Genomic DNA, 15,194 nt, shown 5'->3' on the forward strand with positions numbered 1-15,194 from the left:
GGCCAAGTATGTGTGCACAGACAATGAATGCTCAGTGTACAGGGGACGGTTTTTAAACACTAAATCTAAAAAGAAAATAAAAAATTGAAAAATTAAGACTAAGATGTGCAGGGGGAAAAATAGTGCAATTGTAAGGAGTGCAGAGTTTACATTAAAAACAGTATTTATATTAAAAAAAGTATTTTATGTCATGGATATTTAATGTATAAAGAAATAAACACATGCACTCTGTCAGCTGTGAATGTACATGTCCACCTGTGTGTTCATGTTGATGTGCTGAGCGGCTGTTTGTCAGAGATTCAGTGTAATGTCCCTTTAAGCGCAGGCTGCGGGGTCACGTGTGAGCTGTGTCATGTGATTGTTGGACAGTTGAGTGAAACACAGCCTCACAGTGCTGCTTTGTGCTCTCAGTGTGTGTGTGTGAGGCGGCGGAAAACAACGACATTCATGTGACGAGCTGGACCGAACTGCACCAGAACCCACCAGGTGAGACGAGCGCGTCTGCTTTTCCCACGAAGAAGAAACGCTTCCGCTTTGAGTCATTCAACACCGGCTAGCTCCAGCGTTAGCCACCTAGCCTGCTAAAGCTAACATGACTTGTTTTTCTGTGGATGAGCTCATCTCGTCCTGACGTTGAGCTAGCTCGTTAATTTCACTTATCGTCGGCGAAAAAGTTGGTTTACTCTCGTGTCAACCTTTCTCATGTTTGTGAACGTTAACTATTATATTTCTCCTCGTTATTTCTCAGTGTTTTTACGCGGTGGCTAATGTTATTTCTGTTGTTTTCAGGTTGTAAGAGGAGCATGCAGCTCTGTGCCTTTTCTTAACTGAACTCAGTCTGTCTGCCTTCAAGTCATCTGCTAATAATGGTAAATATATCCGACAAATATCCTCATATTTGTGTTCATTTTTTAACATGTAAGGGTTTAATTAGTAAGCAACAAAACAACACCCCTTAAGCTGGGAGAAAAATATGACTGCAGGACATTTTACAGCTGATTTTAGCTAATATTTTGTCAAACAATGGACTTTTTAACCTCTAGAGCTGCAATGAACAGTCCATTTATATATTAGTTATGATGACTGTTAGGGGTGTAAATCGCAAGTTTCATCACGATACAGTATTATATCGATTCCTTGAATAACGATACGATATTTGCCGATATCACAAAGTCTGCCACGATACGATTTTCATTCGATACAGAGCCCTGCGATCAATATGAGATGATGTCATATGTCCATTTTTTTAATAGAAAAAAAAACACAGTTTATAAAGGAGTGGACGAAAAACGGTGACACAGACGTGCCATGAGAATTTCAAAATAAAAGCGTATCTTAACAATGGCGGCGATATGAATCAATGTTTTCACTTTGCATCGATGCTATTGAATCGATATATCGATCCGGATCGATCATATCATCACACCCCTAATGACTGTTAGTCTTTTTAGTAATTTTTCATGCCAAAATGTCAAACATTGTCTCGTCTAGCTTCTTAAATGTGAGAATTTGTGCTTTTTTTGGTCATTTATGACAGTAGATGAAGAGTGTTTGTGTTTTTGGACGGTTGGTTTGACAGAAGAAGACATTTTAAGACACCACTTTAGGCTCTGGGAAATTGTGAGTTCACTATTTATTTATTCATCTAAACGAAATGCAGCATAAAGCAGTGAATTCCCACATCTGAGATGCTAAACCAGTGAATATTTGGCATTTTTTTGATTGATACTTGATTTTTGAGGCTGAAGTATAAAAGATATGTAATGGTGGCAGGATATCTTAAAGTTTAACAATAGACGTTACAATCTGAAATGACATCAGTCCAGTGGAACAGCAAACTTCACTGTGAATTTAATAATTATAAACGACCACAAGCCTCCTTTTCTGCATTTGAATCTCCAAAAAACTGTTTTCATAACGGTGCATTTACTGCGCATATGGACGATGGCCAACATCAGCTGATAAAGACAGCCGACCAGGCTCTAGTTAAAATAGTCTGCAGTCTAACTGATGAAAATAATCATTAGTTGCAGCTTGAGTGTATCCTGACCCTGCTGAGTCTGTAAAAACTCTGCTGTAGCTTCATAACTCTGTAAATGATTAGAGGAATTTAGGTTAACACAAAAACAAACTCTAAAGCTCACTGCTGGTGTGATTGTTTACAGCATTCCTGTAACACTCTGACATACATGCAGGGTACATTAACACATATATCCATCCAGATACTAATCGGATTAGGGCAGCGTGTGTATGTGTGAGGTTATTTATGTCTTTCTTTATGTTAAGTGCTGTGATGCTGGTTCACAGAGCTGAAACGATTTGGCAACTAATCAATTAGACAACTGACAGATCTGAAGTAGGGCTGCGTAGTTAATGGAAAGCTTACAAAATAGCAATATGTCCAAGTGCAATATCCAAATTGCAGAAGCTGCAGTTTTTTGGCTAAAATTAAAATCTGTGACAAACAGCATTTTACTGTATTCACTGATTACACATAACACATTTTCAGACATTTTATAGACCAAACAACTAATCGATTAATACAGAAAGTAATCAACAGATTAATTGACAATGAAAATAATATTTAGTTTCAGCCCTAGTGAACAGAATATATTTGGGTTTTGGACTGTTGATGAGACAAAACAAGACACTTTGAAGACATCATCATGGTCTGTGGGACACTGTGATGGACATTTTTTTACGTGTGTGCTATTTTTCACTTTTATTTGTCACACATGCAGCTGTGAAGATAAACCTTATCAGTCACCACATTTTTGCAGCCTTATGTGCGTGTTGAAGTTGGCTGATAACTCGGCATATGTGCAGTTTTTGGTTATACAAGATGAAGAAATTAGTTAAAAGATCACATGTTTCTTCCTTTAATGCCAGATAACTTTTTAGTTTTCTTGAATTTCTGTTTGTTCCACATGATTAATCAGCAGTTATTGAACACCGTGTACTGACTCAACAAATCTACTAGAGCTCTAACAGTTGGTCAGCAAACAAAAAATTAACGGGCAGCTATTTTTAGATAAAGGAATTACTTTTATTTGTTTATCAAGCAAAAATGCAAAAAAAATTGGTTCCAACTTCCCAAAAGTTGCTGGAGAAACCACAGCTCCAACAGTACATTCATTAAATCTTGATTTTTCACGTTCTATTCCTGTTGTTACTGGTATTAAATTCCTCAGATACGAGTGCTAGACTTGTATGAAAGGGACGTGAACTTTACAACAAAGATCTGGATGGTTTGGTGTTGAAATCCTGTTATCAGCTGGAATGTTTTCTGAGCAGCTGAACCTTTTTTTGGTTATCTTTGTTTTTTCTTCTCCACAGGGATTTTCTCACAAACCGAAAGAAATGCAGAAACCAAGAAGATTAGAATCGGTTGGCAAAAGTTCAGGATCTTTGTGTGTTATCAGACTGAATCATACTTCACTGCTGACTCTCCTCCTTTTTCCTCTCTCCTCTCCTCTCTCTGTCTTCAGACTCTGCAGATGTGGATCTTGTGTCTGTCTCTGTTGGGCCTCAGCTCAGCGCTCGTCTGTCCTGATGGAGGCATGTGTGAGGACAAAAACACCTGCTGTGAGAACAATGTGGGAGGATACGGATGCTGTCCGCTGCCACATGTAAGTCACCGTTAAGTTATCTGCCTCCACAAATACATCACCACAGCGGCAAAATCGTCTGAGTATGCTGCTGTTGCTGGAGATTTTGCTGATTATGCTGAAGTATTTTAAATGAGGAGTGTTATGCTGGTCATACCTTATTTAGAGGGATTGCAGGATATGTTCTTTCATGTTTGTTGTTTCTTTTTATCTTGTACTCTGCTGCAAAGCCAAGTGCCCTTAAGATACAAACTCAACTAAAGCTGTCAAATAAAGCCTCATTTCCACTGAGCAGTTCGGTTCAATTCAGTTCAGACGGGGTGAAAGTTGACATCAGATCGCAGCAGTTTTTTTTCTTCTTTTTTCTTCTTCTTCTTCAAACTTTCTGCATCAGAATTTCATGATGTCTGAGAAGCAGAAGTTCATTCTACACATCTTTTATTGCTTCTCTGTGTTTGTAGTGTGGTTCAGTAAACCTTTGTCATCTCATCTGTAGGCCGAGTGTTGTTCAGACCACCTCCACTGCTGCTATGAGGGGACGATCTGTGACCTCGTCCACTCCAAATGTGCTAATAAGACCGTCTCTCTGCCCTGGATGAGACGACTTCCTACCAAACCAGTCTCACTCATCCCTCAGGTGATATATCAAGTAGAGGATGTGTTGTTGTTGTATTCTTTTTTTAAACTGTCTCTTCTAAATCATTAGACGTTTGGGCTGTTCCTCAGAAGATTGTAGCTCAGACAGCACATTAAGGGCTAAAAGACTTCATTTTAAACAGTTTTTTTATGTGTGAATGTAGTTTTGTGATACATTTTATTTGTAGGAAGGAAAGCTCCAAACTTCTGAGAACTGTTTCTACAACTAAATAGACTCAATCCTGCCATTGACGTGCCACTTTTTTGTTTTCCTGTCATTGATATGCGTGGGCTGTGATGTGTGATGGCTCCAGCTCGAGCAGAGAGTGAAGGCAGTCATTTGTCCGGATCAGGAGTCTGAGTGTCCGGATGACACCACCTGCTGCCAGCTTCTCGACGGCTCCTGGGGCTGCTGTCCGTTAGTTAAGGTGATATACATCAGCTCACATTTGACAACACTGAAACTGCAAAAACCCGAAGCACTTCACACATACAGTCTATCCTTCTTGCCAAGAATGTTGGTAAAAAACATCCATGTTTTCTGTTTTATTCCTGTCTTTATAGCTGAAGTAACAAGTGGATTAGCCATCCTTTTAAATCACATTGTAAAGTCCACTTGCTGTCATGGTGACATGTGACGAATGCAGCTCGTTTAGGTCAGCGTCACACTTTTGTTGCCATTATAAAGATAACTTCCAAGTGTTTGCTCTTTTGAACTGTAATAACGATTGCTTGTTTTTTGCTACGGCTGCGAACGTTAACATCGCTAATTTGCTTTCATCTCTGCTCTCCGGGATGAGTCTGAACTCTGCTCTCTGACCCGCACACATTTGGTAGCACCTTGTGTCCTTGTGAAGACCTCCACTTGAAATACCAGCTGACCATTTTGTTTTTCTTGACAACTTTAAGCTTGTATACAAATCTACCAACTGGCTTCAGCTCAATCTGTTCCACATCTGGGTTGGTCATAGAGAATAAGTGGTCATGGTGAAGAGAGACACTTGTCTTGATAGTAAAACATGTTCAACTATCTATCAGGAAAAAAAACCCCAATGTTTTTGCAGAAGTCATATCGGGTAACTCTGTTTGTCATTTGTAATCCTCCTCCACTGACAGCGTTCAACTCAGTCATCTGTACTTTTCCATTATCTGCAGGAAACTGTCCTTGACTGAAGAGTGTTCCTGACTGTCTGAATGATTTTCTTCTCTCTGCAGGCGGTTTGTTGTGAGGATAAGCTCCATTGTTGCCCCGAGGGAACAAAGTGTGATATTGCTCACTCAAGATGTGTGTCAGCCTCACATCAGTTCTTCCCCATGCTGCAGAAACTGCCGGCCAGACGGAGGGAGAGTTTTCCAGGTGGGGGCTTCCTCATGTAAATAAACACCGTCCGGTTTAATGGGCATGTACTCATGTCAGGCCAAAGGTCCAGTTGAAACGTCCCCGAAATCTGTCTACATCTCTATGCTGATGATACTGTACTAACAGTGCATAACCGTTTTTATTTCTTTATCCTTCTGTAGTGTCTACAGTCGGTTCAGTGACTTGTCCTGGAGGAAAAAGCAGCTGCCCAGATGGTTTTACATGTTGTGAGCTTACCGGTGGAGACTACGGCTGCTGCCCTTATCCTGAGGTACATACGACTCTGCTGCAAATGTATTAATCACCATCATTTTAGATAATCAGCTTTTTCAGTCATGCCAAATATTCCCTGGTTCAGCCTCTCAAATTGCTGCTGCTGTGTTTTACGTACTGAATGTGCCTGGAAAGACTTTTTTCACTGTACACATGACTTTTCTTTGAAGTATGATATTTAATCCTTTGCAGGCCATGTGCTGCACCGATCATATCCACTGTTGTCCCTCCAACACAATATGTGACCTGGAACATGGAGTCTGTAAGTCTGGTGAGACACAACTGCCTCTGCTGAAGAAGATCGCTGCTGTACCCAATGACGGTAAACAGTAAACTGATGTGACCTGTTCGCACGGATAAAAGTCAGAAACAAGCGCTGATCATGTGTCTGTTCTGACTTCAGTTGAGTGTCCAGATAAGAAGTCCGCGTGTCCTGATCAGACAACGTGCTGCCAGATGACCAACGGATCATACGGCTGCTGTCCGATGCCTGATGTGAGTAACCTGAACTAACCTGTCAAAACGAATAGATGTTACTGAACAAACCAGACCCGGTCAGAGCTGAGCGAGACCTAGAGATCTTTGGCTCTGCACTGGAATCAAATTGGCGCTGAGAAGCATAAATTCATCCCGTCTGTATATTCTCTTCTTCCAGGCTGTCTGTTGTTCAGATCACATCCACTGCTGCCCCTCAGGCACCCAGTGCGACCTCGTCCACAGCACCTGTGCGTCAGACCAGACAGAGGCCAGTCTGGCTGTTAAGATCCCTGCTGCTGCTAGGAAGCTGTTGACAGCACAGAGCAAAGGTCAGACTGTCAGACATTCCTGATCAAACTCAAACTCAGAGAGTGATGACTGATCCAAAACATTCCTGAGTGTAGAAACATGACTAAGATACTTCTGAACACTTGATAAGTTATTTGATATCAATAAATTAATTTTTATTTGTATAGCACCAAATCAGAACAAAAATTATCTCATGACACTTTCCAATTGAAGCGGGTCTACTCTTATATTATATTATACCCTTTAATAATATGTAGATTTGCTTAGTTTTAGGTCTTACATTGGTATTTTATTAGCAAATGACTTATTGTGTCATTTATTGGAGTATCCTCAAATGTGGTATATACCCAAAATCTGTACAACCTTAACTAAATGGTTATGTTTCGCCGAGTGGAAATGTGTTTTGATAGTTTCATCCGATGGTTTCACTTTCATCTGCATTAATCTGTGTTTCCTATCCCTAAAATCAATAAACCATAATGACTAATAAAAAATATTTAAACTGTGCCATTAAAAATTGATGTGCGTCCCTATTCCCGGCATCACTTCACTGCGCCACCGCACTTTGTTGCCACATTTTCCACCCCAAGTAGCGTAACATGAAGTCCTCACAATCCTACAACATGATGAGAAAAAAGACAGAACATTTAGCTTCGTGCTGCAACAAGAATGAATACTCGTTTTTATTTTAGATCTAATTAAATAGGATCCTGCCAACAGCGATGACTCACAGCCAGTTCGAGGCTTTCCGTCATGAGTTGAACAATGTTGCAGGAGTTCAATCTGTTAAATACTCTTTTAGATAAAGTTTGCTCACATGTACACTGATTAAAAAGTTCCTGTTTGTCTTTCAGTCCGTGCTGTTCCCTGTAACGACTCTGTGGCCTGCGCCGACGGAAGCACCTGCTGTAAAACGTTAGGGGGAGAATGGGCCTGTTGTCCGCTGCCAAAGGTACCGACATACTGAAACTACTGACTCACACACACAGACTGTGTTCAACTGTCCGTCCAGCTGCACAGAATTATTTCACACTTTCTCGGATCATGATTCATCTCCGGCCTGCAGAGTTCAACAAACAGCTCCCCCTCTGACAGACTTGTCTAATCTTGGTTCAGCTTTGTTGCAACAGTCGTGTGTAGAAATGAGTCAATATGATTAAAGCTAAGTCTGTTCAGTCTGGGCACGTTTTCAAGTTTCATTGTCCATTAGTGGAGGTCGGTATGGAGGAGGTTGAGGGTTTCCTGCACAGACAGACGTTATATTTACATTGTTAGTTGCAAAATTGTGCAGGATTGTGTGTCATAACTACATCATGACTGTTGCTCCTCCCTGTAAGGCCGTGTGTTGTGAGGACCACCTTCACTGCTGTCCCCAAGACACCATCTGTAACCTGGAAGCCTCCACGTGTGATGATCCCTCAGGCAGAGCTTTGATTCCCTGGCTCAGTAAAGTGCCCGCCTTCCCTTTACTGACCGATAACAGCAAGTGCGATAAATCTACGTCGTGTCCTGGAAAATCCACCTGCTGCAAGACGGAGAGTGGAGACTGGGCCTGCTGTCCTCTGCCACAGGTAAACTGGAGCGATGAGACTGGCAGCGTGTTATGAGGAGGTTCTGGGCTGGTTTTTAAAGTCCATTTCCTGGCATGACATGACTGCGCCCTGTCTAGTTTTTTCTCTGATGTGTAATCTTTCATTCATTCAACTCGCATACATCTCCTGCTGTATATACTATATATTGGGAAGTTATTATCTATATCTGTGGCCAGTAATCAGATCTCGCCTGGTCTCAGACCTCTGAATCACCACTCAGACCCGTGGCTTGTTGAGCTGTTCAGTGAGCTAAATGAAGTGGAACAAAATGGAAACTCACTGTTTCACTTTGAGATTTCAGGTTTAATTTTGGGCCTGTGGTGCCACAGTGGGCAGAGGAAATTAAATGAATCAATAAGTAAAAACAGCACAGTTTCTGTTCCTGTAATTCCAGTAATTTACTGCTGCTGCTGAGACAGTGATGTCTTTTGTGAGGACTGAGGTCGATGTGTATCCAGTCACATCATATCAGGCTCTGAAGGGAGAAATGTGCAAACATTGCAGCCGGTCTTAATTAGATCTAGAAGTAGTTTTTGAACTGCAGCTCATATTTGGAGTCATAAGAACAAGCTGATGAAAGTGAAACTCAAACTATTGCATTAAAAGGAAAACAACTGAGCAGCTGCACATTGTTTTGGCACATCTTGAATACTTTAACAGTCTATATTCTGGGTGTCTTCCAGGCTGTGTGCTGTGACGACCACGTCCACTGCTGCCCTCACGATACAGTCTGTAACCTGGAGGCTGAAACCTGTGACGACCCGTTCGGTTTCCTGCCGTCCGTCCGCTGGGTGGCGAAGGAGTCTGCTCTGACCACGGAGATAAAGGATGAGAAATGTGACAAGCAGACGATGTGTCCTGGAGGAACCACCTGCTGTAAGAAGGACTCTGGACTGTGGGCTTGCTGCCCTCTACCTCAGGTCAGTATCTCCGTCACACTGTAAGGGCAGAGAAATGGTTGCTGTTCCTGGAGAGAGTTGGTGAGGAACAAAATCGGCGAACATCACTTCCATAGATTTTTATCAGCGATGGTGGATGTTTCGATTGAGGCACCTCCAGCAGCAGATATCACATACTGTGTGTTTAACTTCGGAATAATGTGTGAACGATTTCAGGTTGGAAACCTTTTTTTCCTCGTCGTTCTGATTCTGCTGTCGTAAAGAAGCCAGTCGGAGGTGTGAATCATGACTTCACTACTCTGACGGGCTTATTTTCCATAAATGAGTGTGACTGAAGCACGTGGTCGTCATTCTTATTTATAGCGAACTGTGAAACAAACTGTGTCTGTGTTCAGGAAGAACACACTGGACATTTTTAAAAGACAGCTTTGAAATAAAAGTGTGACACAAACAGCTGTTCTTCCCACTTTCATCGCTGTTTATGTTTCAATGACATGATAAAGAGATCAGAAACTTGACTGCATGATCACTGAATGACTGAAGGATCGAACAGATGTTTTTTGGGACAAAAGAGGAGCAAGAAAATGTCAGTAGCACATTCTCATCCTTCATCTTTTTGAGGTCATGTTGCATTAAATCTCTGACATCTGTTAAGCTGAAAATCTGACATTTACAGGGATTTCAGGCGACATTAAAGAGCGTTTGGATCTTGTTGTTTTTCAGGCTGTGTGCTGTAATGATCACGAGCACTGCTGTCCTAAAGGCTACAAGTGTAACGTGGCTGAACAGACCTGCGAGCAGCCCGGTGGTCTCAGCCTCCCCTGGCTGCAGAAGATCCCAGCCATGCAGAAGGAGATTAGTCAGCCTGTTTCCGGTCCAACTCGGCCGGCCAAGAACATGTGTGACGCCCAGACCAGCTGCCCCAAGGACACGACCTGCTGCTTCATGGACAGGACAAAGAAGTGGGGCTGCTGCCCTCTGCCGAAGGTAAGTGATTGTTAACAGACACACGCTGACAAAGAAAGTGTGAGTGTTTTTGAGTTTCCTCTCCTGTTCTTCAGGCGGTGTGCTGTAAAGATGGAAACCACTGCTGCCCCAGCGGTCACACCTGCGAGCCTCACCGCTCCTCCTGCTCAAGGGGCCCTCATGTCATTCCCTGGTTCACCAAACTGAGCGCCGTGACCGAGCCGGACACCGTCAACGACGTTAAATGTGACGACAAGAGCAGCTGCGCTTCAGGAACGACCTGCTGCAAACTGCAGACAGGAGAGTGGGGCTGCTGCCCGCTGGTCAAGGTCTGTACATCACTGACTTCACTTTATTTCATGTACGATCTTATAGGTTTCAGTAACTGTGAGAAAAGCTCAGGTGGATTTAAAAATTTATGAAAAAGACAGATTTTAGGAAGTCCTGTCCTCCAATTTTTGATAAAAGTACTGATGGATATGCTTTTGTTAGCCAACATATCCTTGTATGGAGCGATGTAGATTTCAGAGTTAAAGACGTGCACCTGAATGCAGCATGAAGTCCCTCTGAGTGTATCAAACTCCAGCACAGACAGACGGCAGAGGAGAGGAGCAGAGATAAATCTACAGCGATAAACGAGACCCAAACATGACAAAGACGTTCAGCATAGTTTTGTCCGTCTGTGGAGGAGATTTATCCTCCACATCTGTTACACATCTCACATTTATGTCTGATGTTAATATAAATTATTATAAGTTTGACTTCAGCAGTCGTTGATGTAAAACAAAACATTCACCTCATTTGGTTTTTGTCTCTAAATCTCACTATTGGTGTTTAGTCCATTTTTAGAAACTGTGCAGAGGGCAGACTGACTTCAGACTGTTAACTGTTGAAATGCTTCAGCTGTGAACGAGCTGACGATGTAAAATGTAGAGACAGTATGAACAGATCGGATTAAAGATTCTCCTTCTGTCGCCTCTTCAGGCCGTTTGCTGTGCAGATCACGAGCACTGCTGTCCTCAGGGCTACACCTGCAACATGCAGACGGGAACCTGCGAGAAGAAGGACCACGATGTTCTGATCCACACCCTCCCTCAGATTAAAGTGGTGCAGTCCGAGCCCAGGGACACCGAGGATGACATAGACATACCATGTGACAGCACGGGGGCGTTTCACTGCCCGGAGCGAGACACGTGCTGTAAGATCTCAGCCACAGAGTGGGCCTGCTGCCCCTCACCCCGGGTACGTCCACGCTCTCTCACATGAGCACTTCATGTTTGATCAGTTTCTCGTACGAATGATCGATTCGGTGATGTAATTTGAAATGGTTCCTCCTCAGGAATGTGGATAATGTGACCAGTGAACACGGTGTCACATGATCCAAAGCTTCTCTGTTTTCTGCCTCGATGAACTCGGTGTGACACCGAGGTCACAGTCACCGTTTTATTCTGTTCTGTTATTCTTTCACACGTCTTGTGTCCTTCACGCCCCTGCAGGGAAACTCGGATACTATTTTAATTAACTATTAAGCACAATCAATATCTGGTCACATCCTGATCGCAATGCATTTAGAAGCATTTCCGAGCATCTTCGTCTAACTGCTGTGTTTCCTCCTGACAGGCCGTCTGCTGCTCCGACTCAAAGCACTGCTGTCCTGCAGGATTCACCTGTGACCTGAAGTCTGGAGGCTGCACTCAGCAGGACCAGCTGAGCTGGGACTCGTTGTTTGGGGACAGAAAGAAAGACTTTGTCCGACCTGGACTTTAATAAGGAGCACTTACCCTCTTCAGCCACCTTCAGCTCATGTTGTCTACGGACAATAAGGGCTTTTCCCACTTCACGGAAGTGTATTTACAGTTTCAGCACTCCTGAGTATTTAAGGTCGAGACTTGGTGCAAGGCAGGAAAAAAAAAACATGCACGCTACATTCATCTGTCATTGTAAAGAAGAAGAAGCACTCTGAAGGAATTATTTCAACATGTGTTACCTTGAAGTGAAAAGAGTGTGCAGGAGTCTTTGATGTTTTGCATCCGGCAGAAAATATTTACCATTGTCACGCTCGTGGAAATAAGTTTGTGATTGAAACAACCAGGAAGGACTGCACAGATCTGCAGTTTGTCTCAAGAATAACGTGGTTTAATTCTGTGTTTTTATTGTTGTCAACAAATTCAATGAAAAGACCAAAACCAACAATGACAAACGAGTCCACCCGCAATATTTTCTGATTTCTCTGCTTGTCTCTCCTTCTCAACCCCAAGCCCAATGGTAAGAATACGAAAATCGGGCCACAAAAAAAGGGGCCACATATACAAAATTATTAATTGATTGCAAAGCACCTGATCAGTACAGTCACTGGAAGATGAAGTCGGACATGTGGCTTCAGTCCGACTGTCCACATGTTTCAAAAAAGGCTCAATAATTTCCTTAAAAAGGCAGATTATTGTAGTTTTTATCAAACTTTACCTGAACGGGAGGAAGTGGAGCATTCGTTGGGAATTAACAATACTTGTAATAAGGATCGATCCTTGTTGGTTTTGGTCTTCTTCATGATTTATTGACAATAAGAAGAATGGAGAATACCACAAACCGTCTTCTTTGTTTTTGTGTTTTCTGATCGTTACTGTTAGAAGTGGGTGATTTTTCTTGTGTTGGTCCATTTCTCTCTGAAAAAGAGGAACTTGAATTTATTTGCTGTCTCATTGTCGGCGACATTTGATAGGATTAACTCATCATACTTGACTTAAGGTGTTTCTGATGCTGCATTCAAAGATGTCCCGTGTCCTCTGTTTTTAAAAACATTCCTGTCCACACCAAACAATTACAAATGCTGAAAAAACAGGCATGCCGGGCCAGTAGGTGGTGATAAAGTCTACATCTCTGACACGTCAAATACCACAGAAGAACAGTCTGATCGCGCGTAGAGTGCTACAGACTCGTGAGCACGGGAAACACGACAGCATTTGAAAGCAGCATATAGAGAATAGCAGCATTTCCTTGTTTGAGTCTTCACATGTACAAGTTGTTGACCGTCAGTCTGCTGGTCTGTGGAAGTGATATATTGTAGTCTTTTTTTGATTTTGTTTAATCTTTGATTGTCTGTGATTTATTGCAAGGTCCAGAAATTTAAAGGAACAGTTCACCCAAAAATGTAAATTCAGTCATTATCTCCTCACTCGCATGTTGATGTAAAGTCAGGTGAAGTTTCGTAGCCCACAAAACATTTCTGGAGCTTCACAGCGTTGCAGTGTTATCCTAAACAGCTGAAGGAGCTGGAGCCTTGTTTTAAAACTAAGCTAAGCTAAAGACGTTAACATATATCCCGTTCAGTTTTGCTGAGAAGCTCCAGAAATGTTTTGTGGACTACGAAACTTAACCTGACTCTCCATCAACACGTGGATGTGGAGATGATGACTAAATTTACATTTCTGGGTGAACTGTACCTTTAAACTCTCATGTGAAGCAGCGATTTAACTTGTTTCGTACAATTTGGATGTTTAGTTTCTTTGCCGTACGCTCAGTTAAAGCAACATGAGCAGTGACTGACTGAACAAATAGCTAGTGCCTTCTGTGATTTCACTCGGTCGTAAAAGTTCAGTCCGTCGTTAGAAAAAGAAGAAACGTGCTTTTTCTTTAGTATTTCTCTGAAAACGGCCAAAAAATAAGAGTCGAGTGCACGAGGAGAGGAGACGGTGGTGTTTGTGGATCCACAGATTCATTTACAAATCAGTCTTTGTTTTGGTTTCTTGCTTTCGGAGAGTTTCCAAACACTGACTGAGCTCCTGAATTCTGTTTTGTTTTTTTGCAGGACGTTCATGGTATTGTAATTTTATTAAATCCACTTTTTATGAATAAAGATTTGTCCCATCCTGGAATAAAAAAGTCTCTCACTGCTCATTTTTAGACTCATTAAAGTGTTTTTCTTCTCCGGCCTTCCTAGAGGGCTTTGACTTTGAGGAGGAGGAGGGCGGGTGAATAAACTAATTCAAAAATATCAGTTTCCCTGATGTGGTAATTAAAATCCTTGAGGTCATCCTCGAAGTTTGTCAGTGGGCAGGATGTGCAGACGCTCACACAACAAGCCCACACACTTCCTCTGGCCTTCTCCCTCCATATCCTCTTACCCCCTCCCCCGCCTCCCTCCTCCCAGTCATCAGAAAGTTGTTATGACGACCGGAGTAAATACGAGACAGGCGGGCGGAGACGCAGCTGTGGGGGGTCGTGTCCCACTTTGCTGTCAGCCTGGCAGGAAGGCCGGTGTTGCCAGTGTTGCCAGGCTGATGGAGGAGATTTATTTTTTTACCGTCTGCCCTCTGGTGGTCAGACACAGACACGCCGGCTCTTCTGCTTGAGTTGAAAACAAAAGGGGAACACATGCTGGTTCAGCTCTAAATGGGGTCAGATGCTGCTCTCCTGTGAGGCCCCATTGTGTGAGGATGTACAGGACGGTTACTTATATGAAAGCCCTTTAACGCACACTGATGTCTTTGTGAGCAGAGAGGTGGAAAGCTGGATGTTTTCACTTTAATGTGGCGAGTTCAGTCTGAAACACTTAATAATTTATACAAGTGCACAGAAACCTTTCACACTGTCATTCACAGGTCATTGTTCTGAAACCCGCCTTAAAATCTGCCCTCAAAATGTAACATTTTAGGAAATACTGTTATATTTTGGTTAAATTAAATAACGTAATTCATGATATCAGTTTAAAAAAATTTACTCAAGAGAACAAAATATTTACATTAAAGTAAATTTATGTGGGAATTTTGGAGAAATAATAATAATATTGCCAATAAGTCAGTATACGTTTCTGTTTTAGTTGTTTTAGTTGTCTGTTTTATATAAAGATACAGCCAGCAGACGATTAGCTCAGGAAACTGCTAGCTTTGCTCCGCACTAAGGTAACAAACGACATCACTTCTCCTAGATATCAGTTATCTGGAGCATAAACTCCTGTAAAAGGACAAAATTTCCTTTTTTAAACTTCAGCTTTTGTACTGATAACCTGTTCAGTGAGTGTTAAAGAGCCTGTAGGTAGATTTCGTTAGCTTCAGGAAAAGCCCGGCTAGCTTTTCTA

At 42.2% G+C, this 15,194-nt stretch overlaps 1 protein-coding gene across 2 annotated transcripts; it reads left to right on the plus strand.

Moving 5' to 3' along the window:
- The first annotated feature begins 354 nt into the window (after positions 1-354).
- grnb (granulin b) lies at positions 355-14,012 on the plus strand. 2 transcript variants are annotated; one of them, XM_084343261.1, is made up of 17 exons: positions 355-486; positions 790-869; positions 3,489-3,629; positions 4,105-4,245; positions 4,559-4,672; positions 5,460-5,601; positions 5,766-5,875; positions 6,070-6,199; positions 6,281-6,372; positions 6,533-6,683; positions 7,518-7,615; positions 8,001-8,234; positions 8,939-9,175; positions 9,878-10,141; positions 10,216-10,449; positions 11,105-11,362; positions 11,741-14,012. In XM_084343261.1, the coding sequence occupies exons 2-17, from the start codon at positions 867-869 to the stop codon at positions 11,885-11,887; spliced, it is 2,496 nt and encodes an 831-aa protein (XP_084199387.1). In that variant the 5' UTR covers positions 355-486; positions 790-866; the 3' UTR covers positions 11,888-14,012. The 2 variants fall into 2 exon arrangements, with proteins under 2 accessions (XP_084199387.1, XP_084199388.1); XM_084343262.1 differs by lacking the exon at positions 355-486 and adding an exon at positions 582-704.
- The last annotated feature ends 1,182 nt before the right edge of the window (positions 14,013-15,194 follow it).

The sequence above is a fragment of the Pagrus pagrus genome (genome assembly GCF_965226575.1).
Source record: "Pagrus pagrus genome assembly, chromosome: 21".
Lineage (NCBI taxonomy): Eukaryota > Metazoa > Chordata > Actinopteri > Spariformes > Sparidae > Pagrus > Pagrus pagrus.

What these genes read in the sequence shown, in the direction of transcription:
- grnb (XM_084343261.1), top strand. An exon ending in CAGTCTCACTCATCCCTCAG is followed by an intron (nt 4,246 to 4,558) that starts GTGATATATCAA and finishes TGATGGCTCCAG; the next exon opens with CTCGAGCAGAGAGTGAAGGC. An exon ending in GTTGACAGCACAGAGCAAAG is followed by an intron (nt 6,684 to 7,517) that starts GTCAGACTGTCA and finishes TTTGTCTTTCAG; the next exon opens with TCCGTGCTGTTCCCTGTAAC.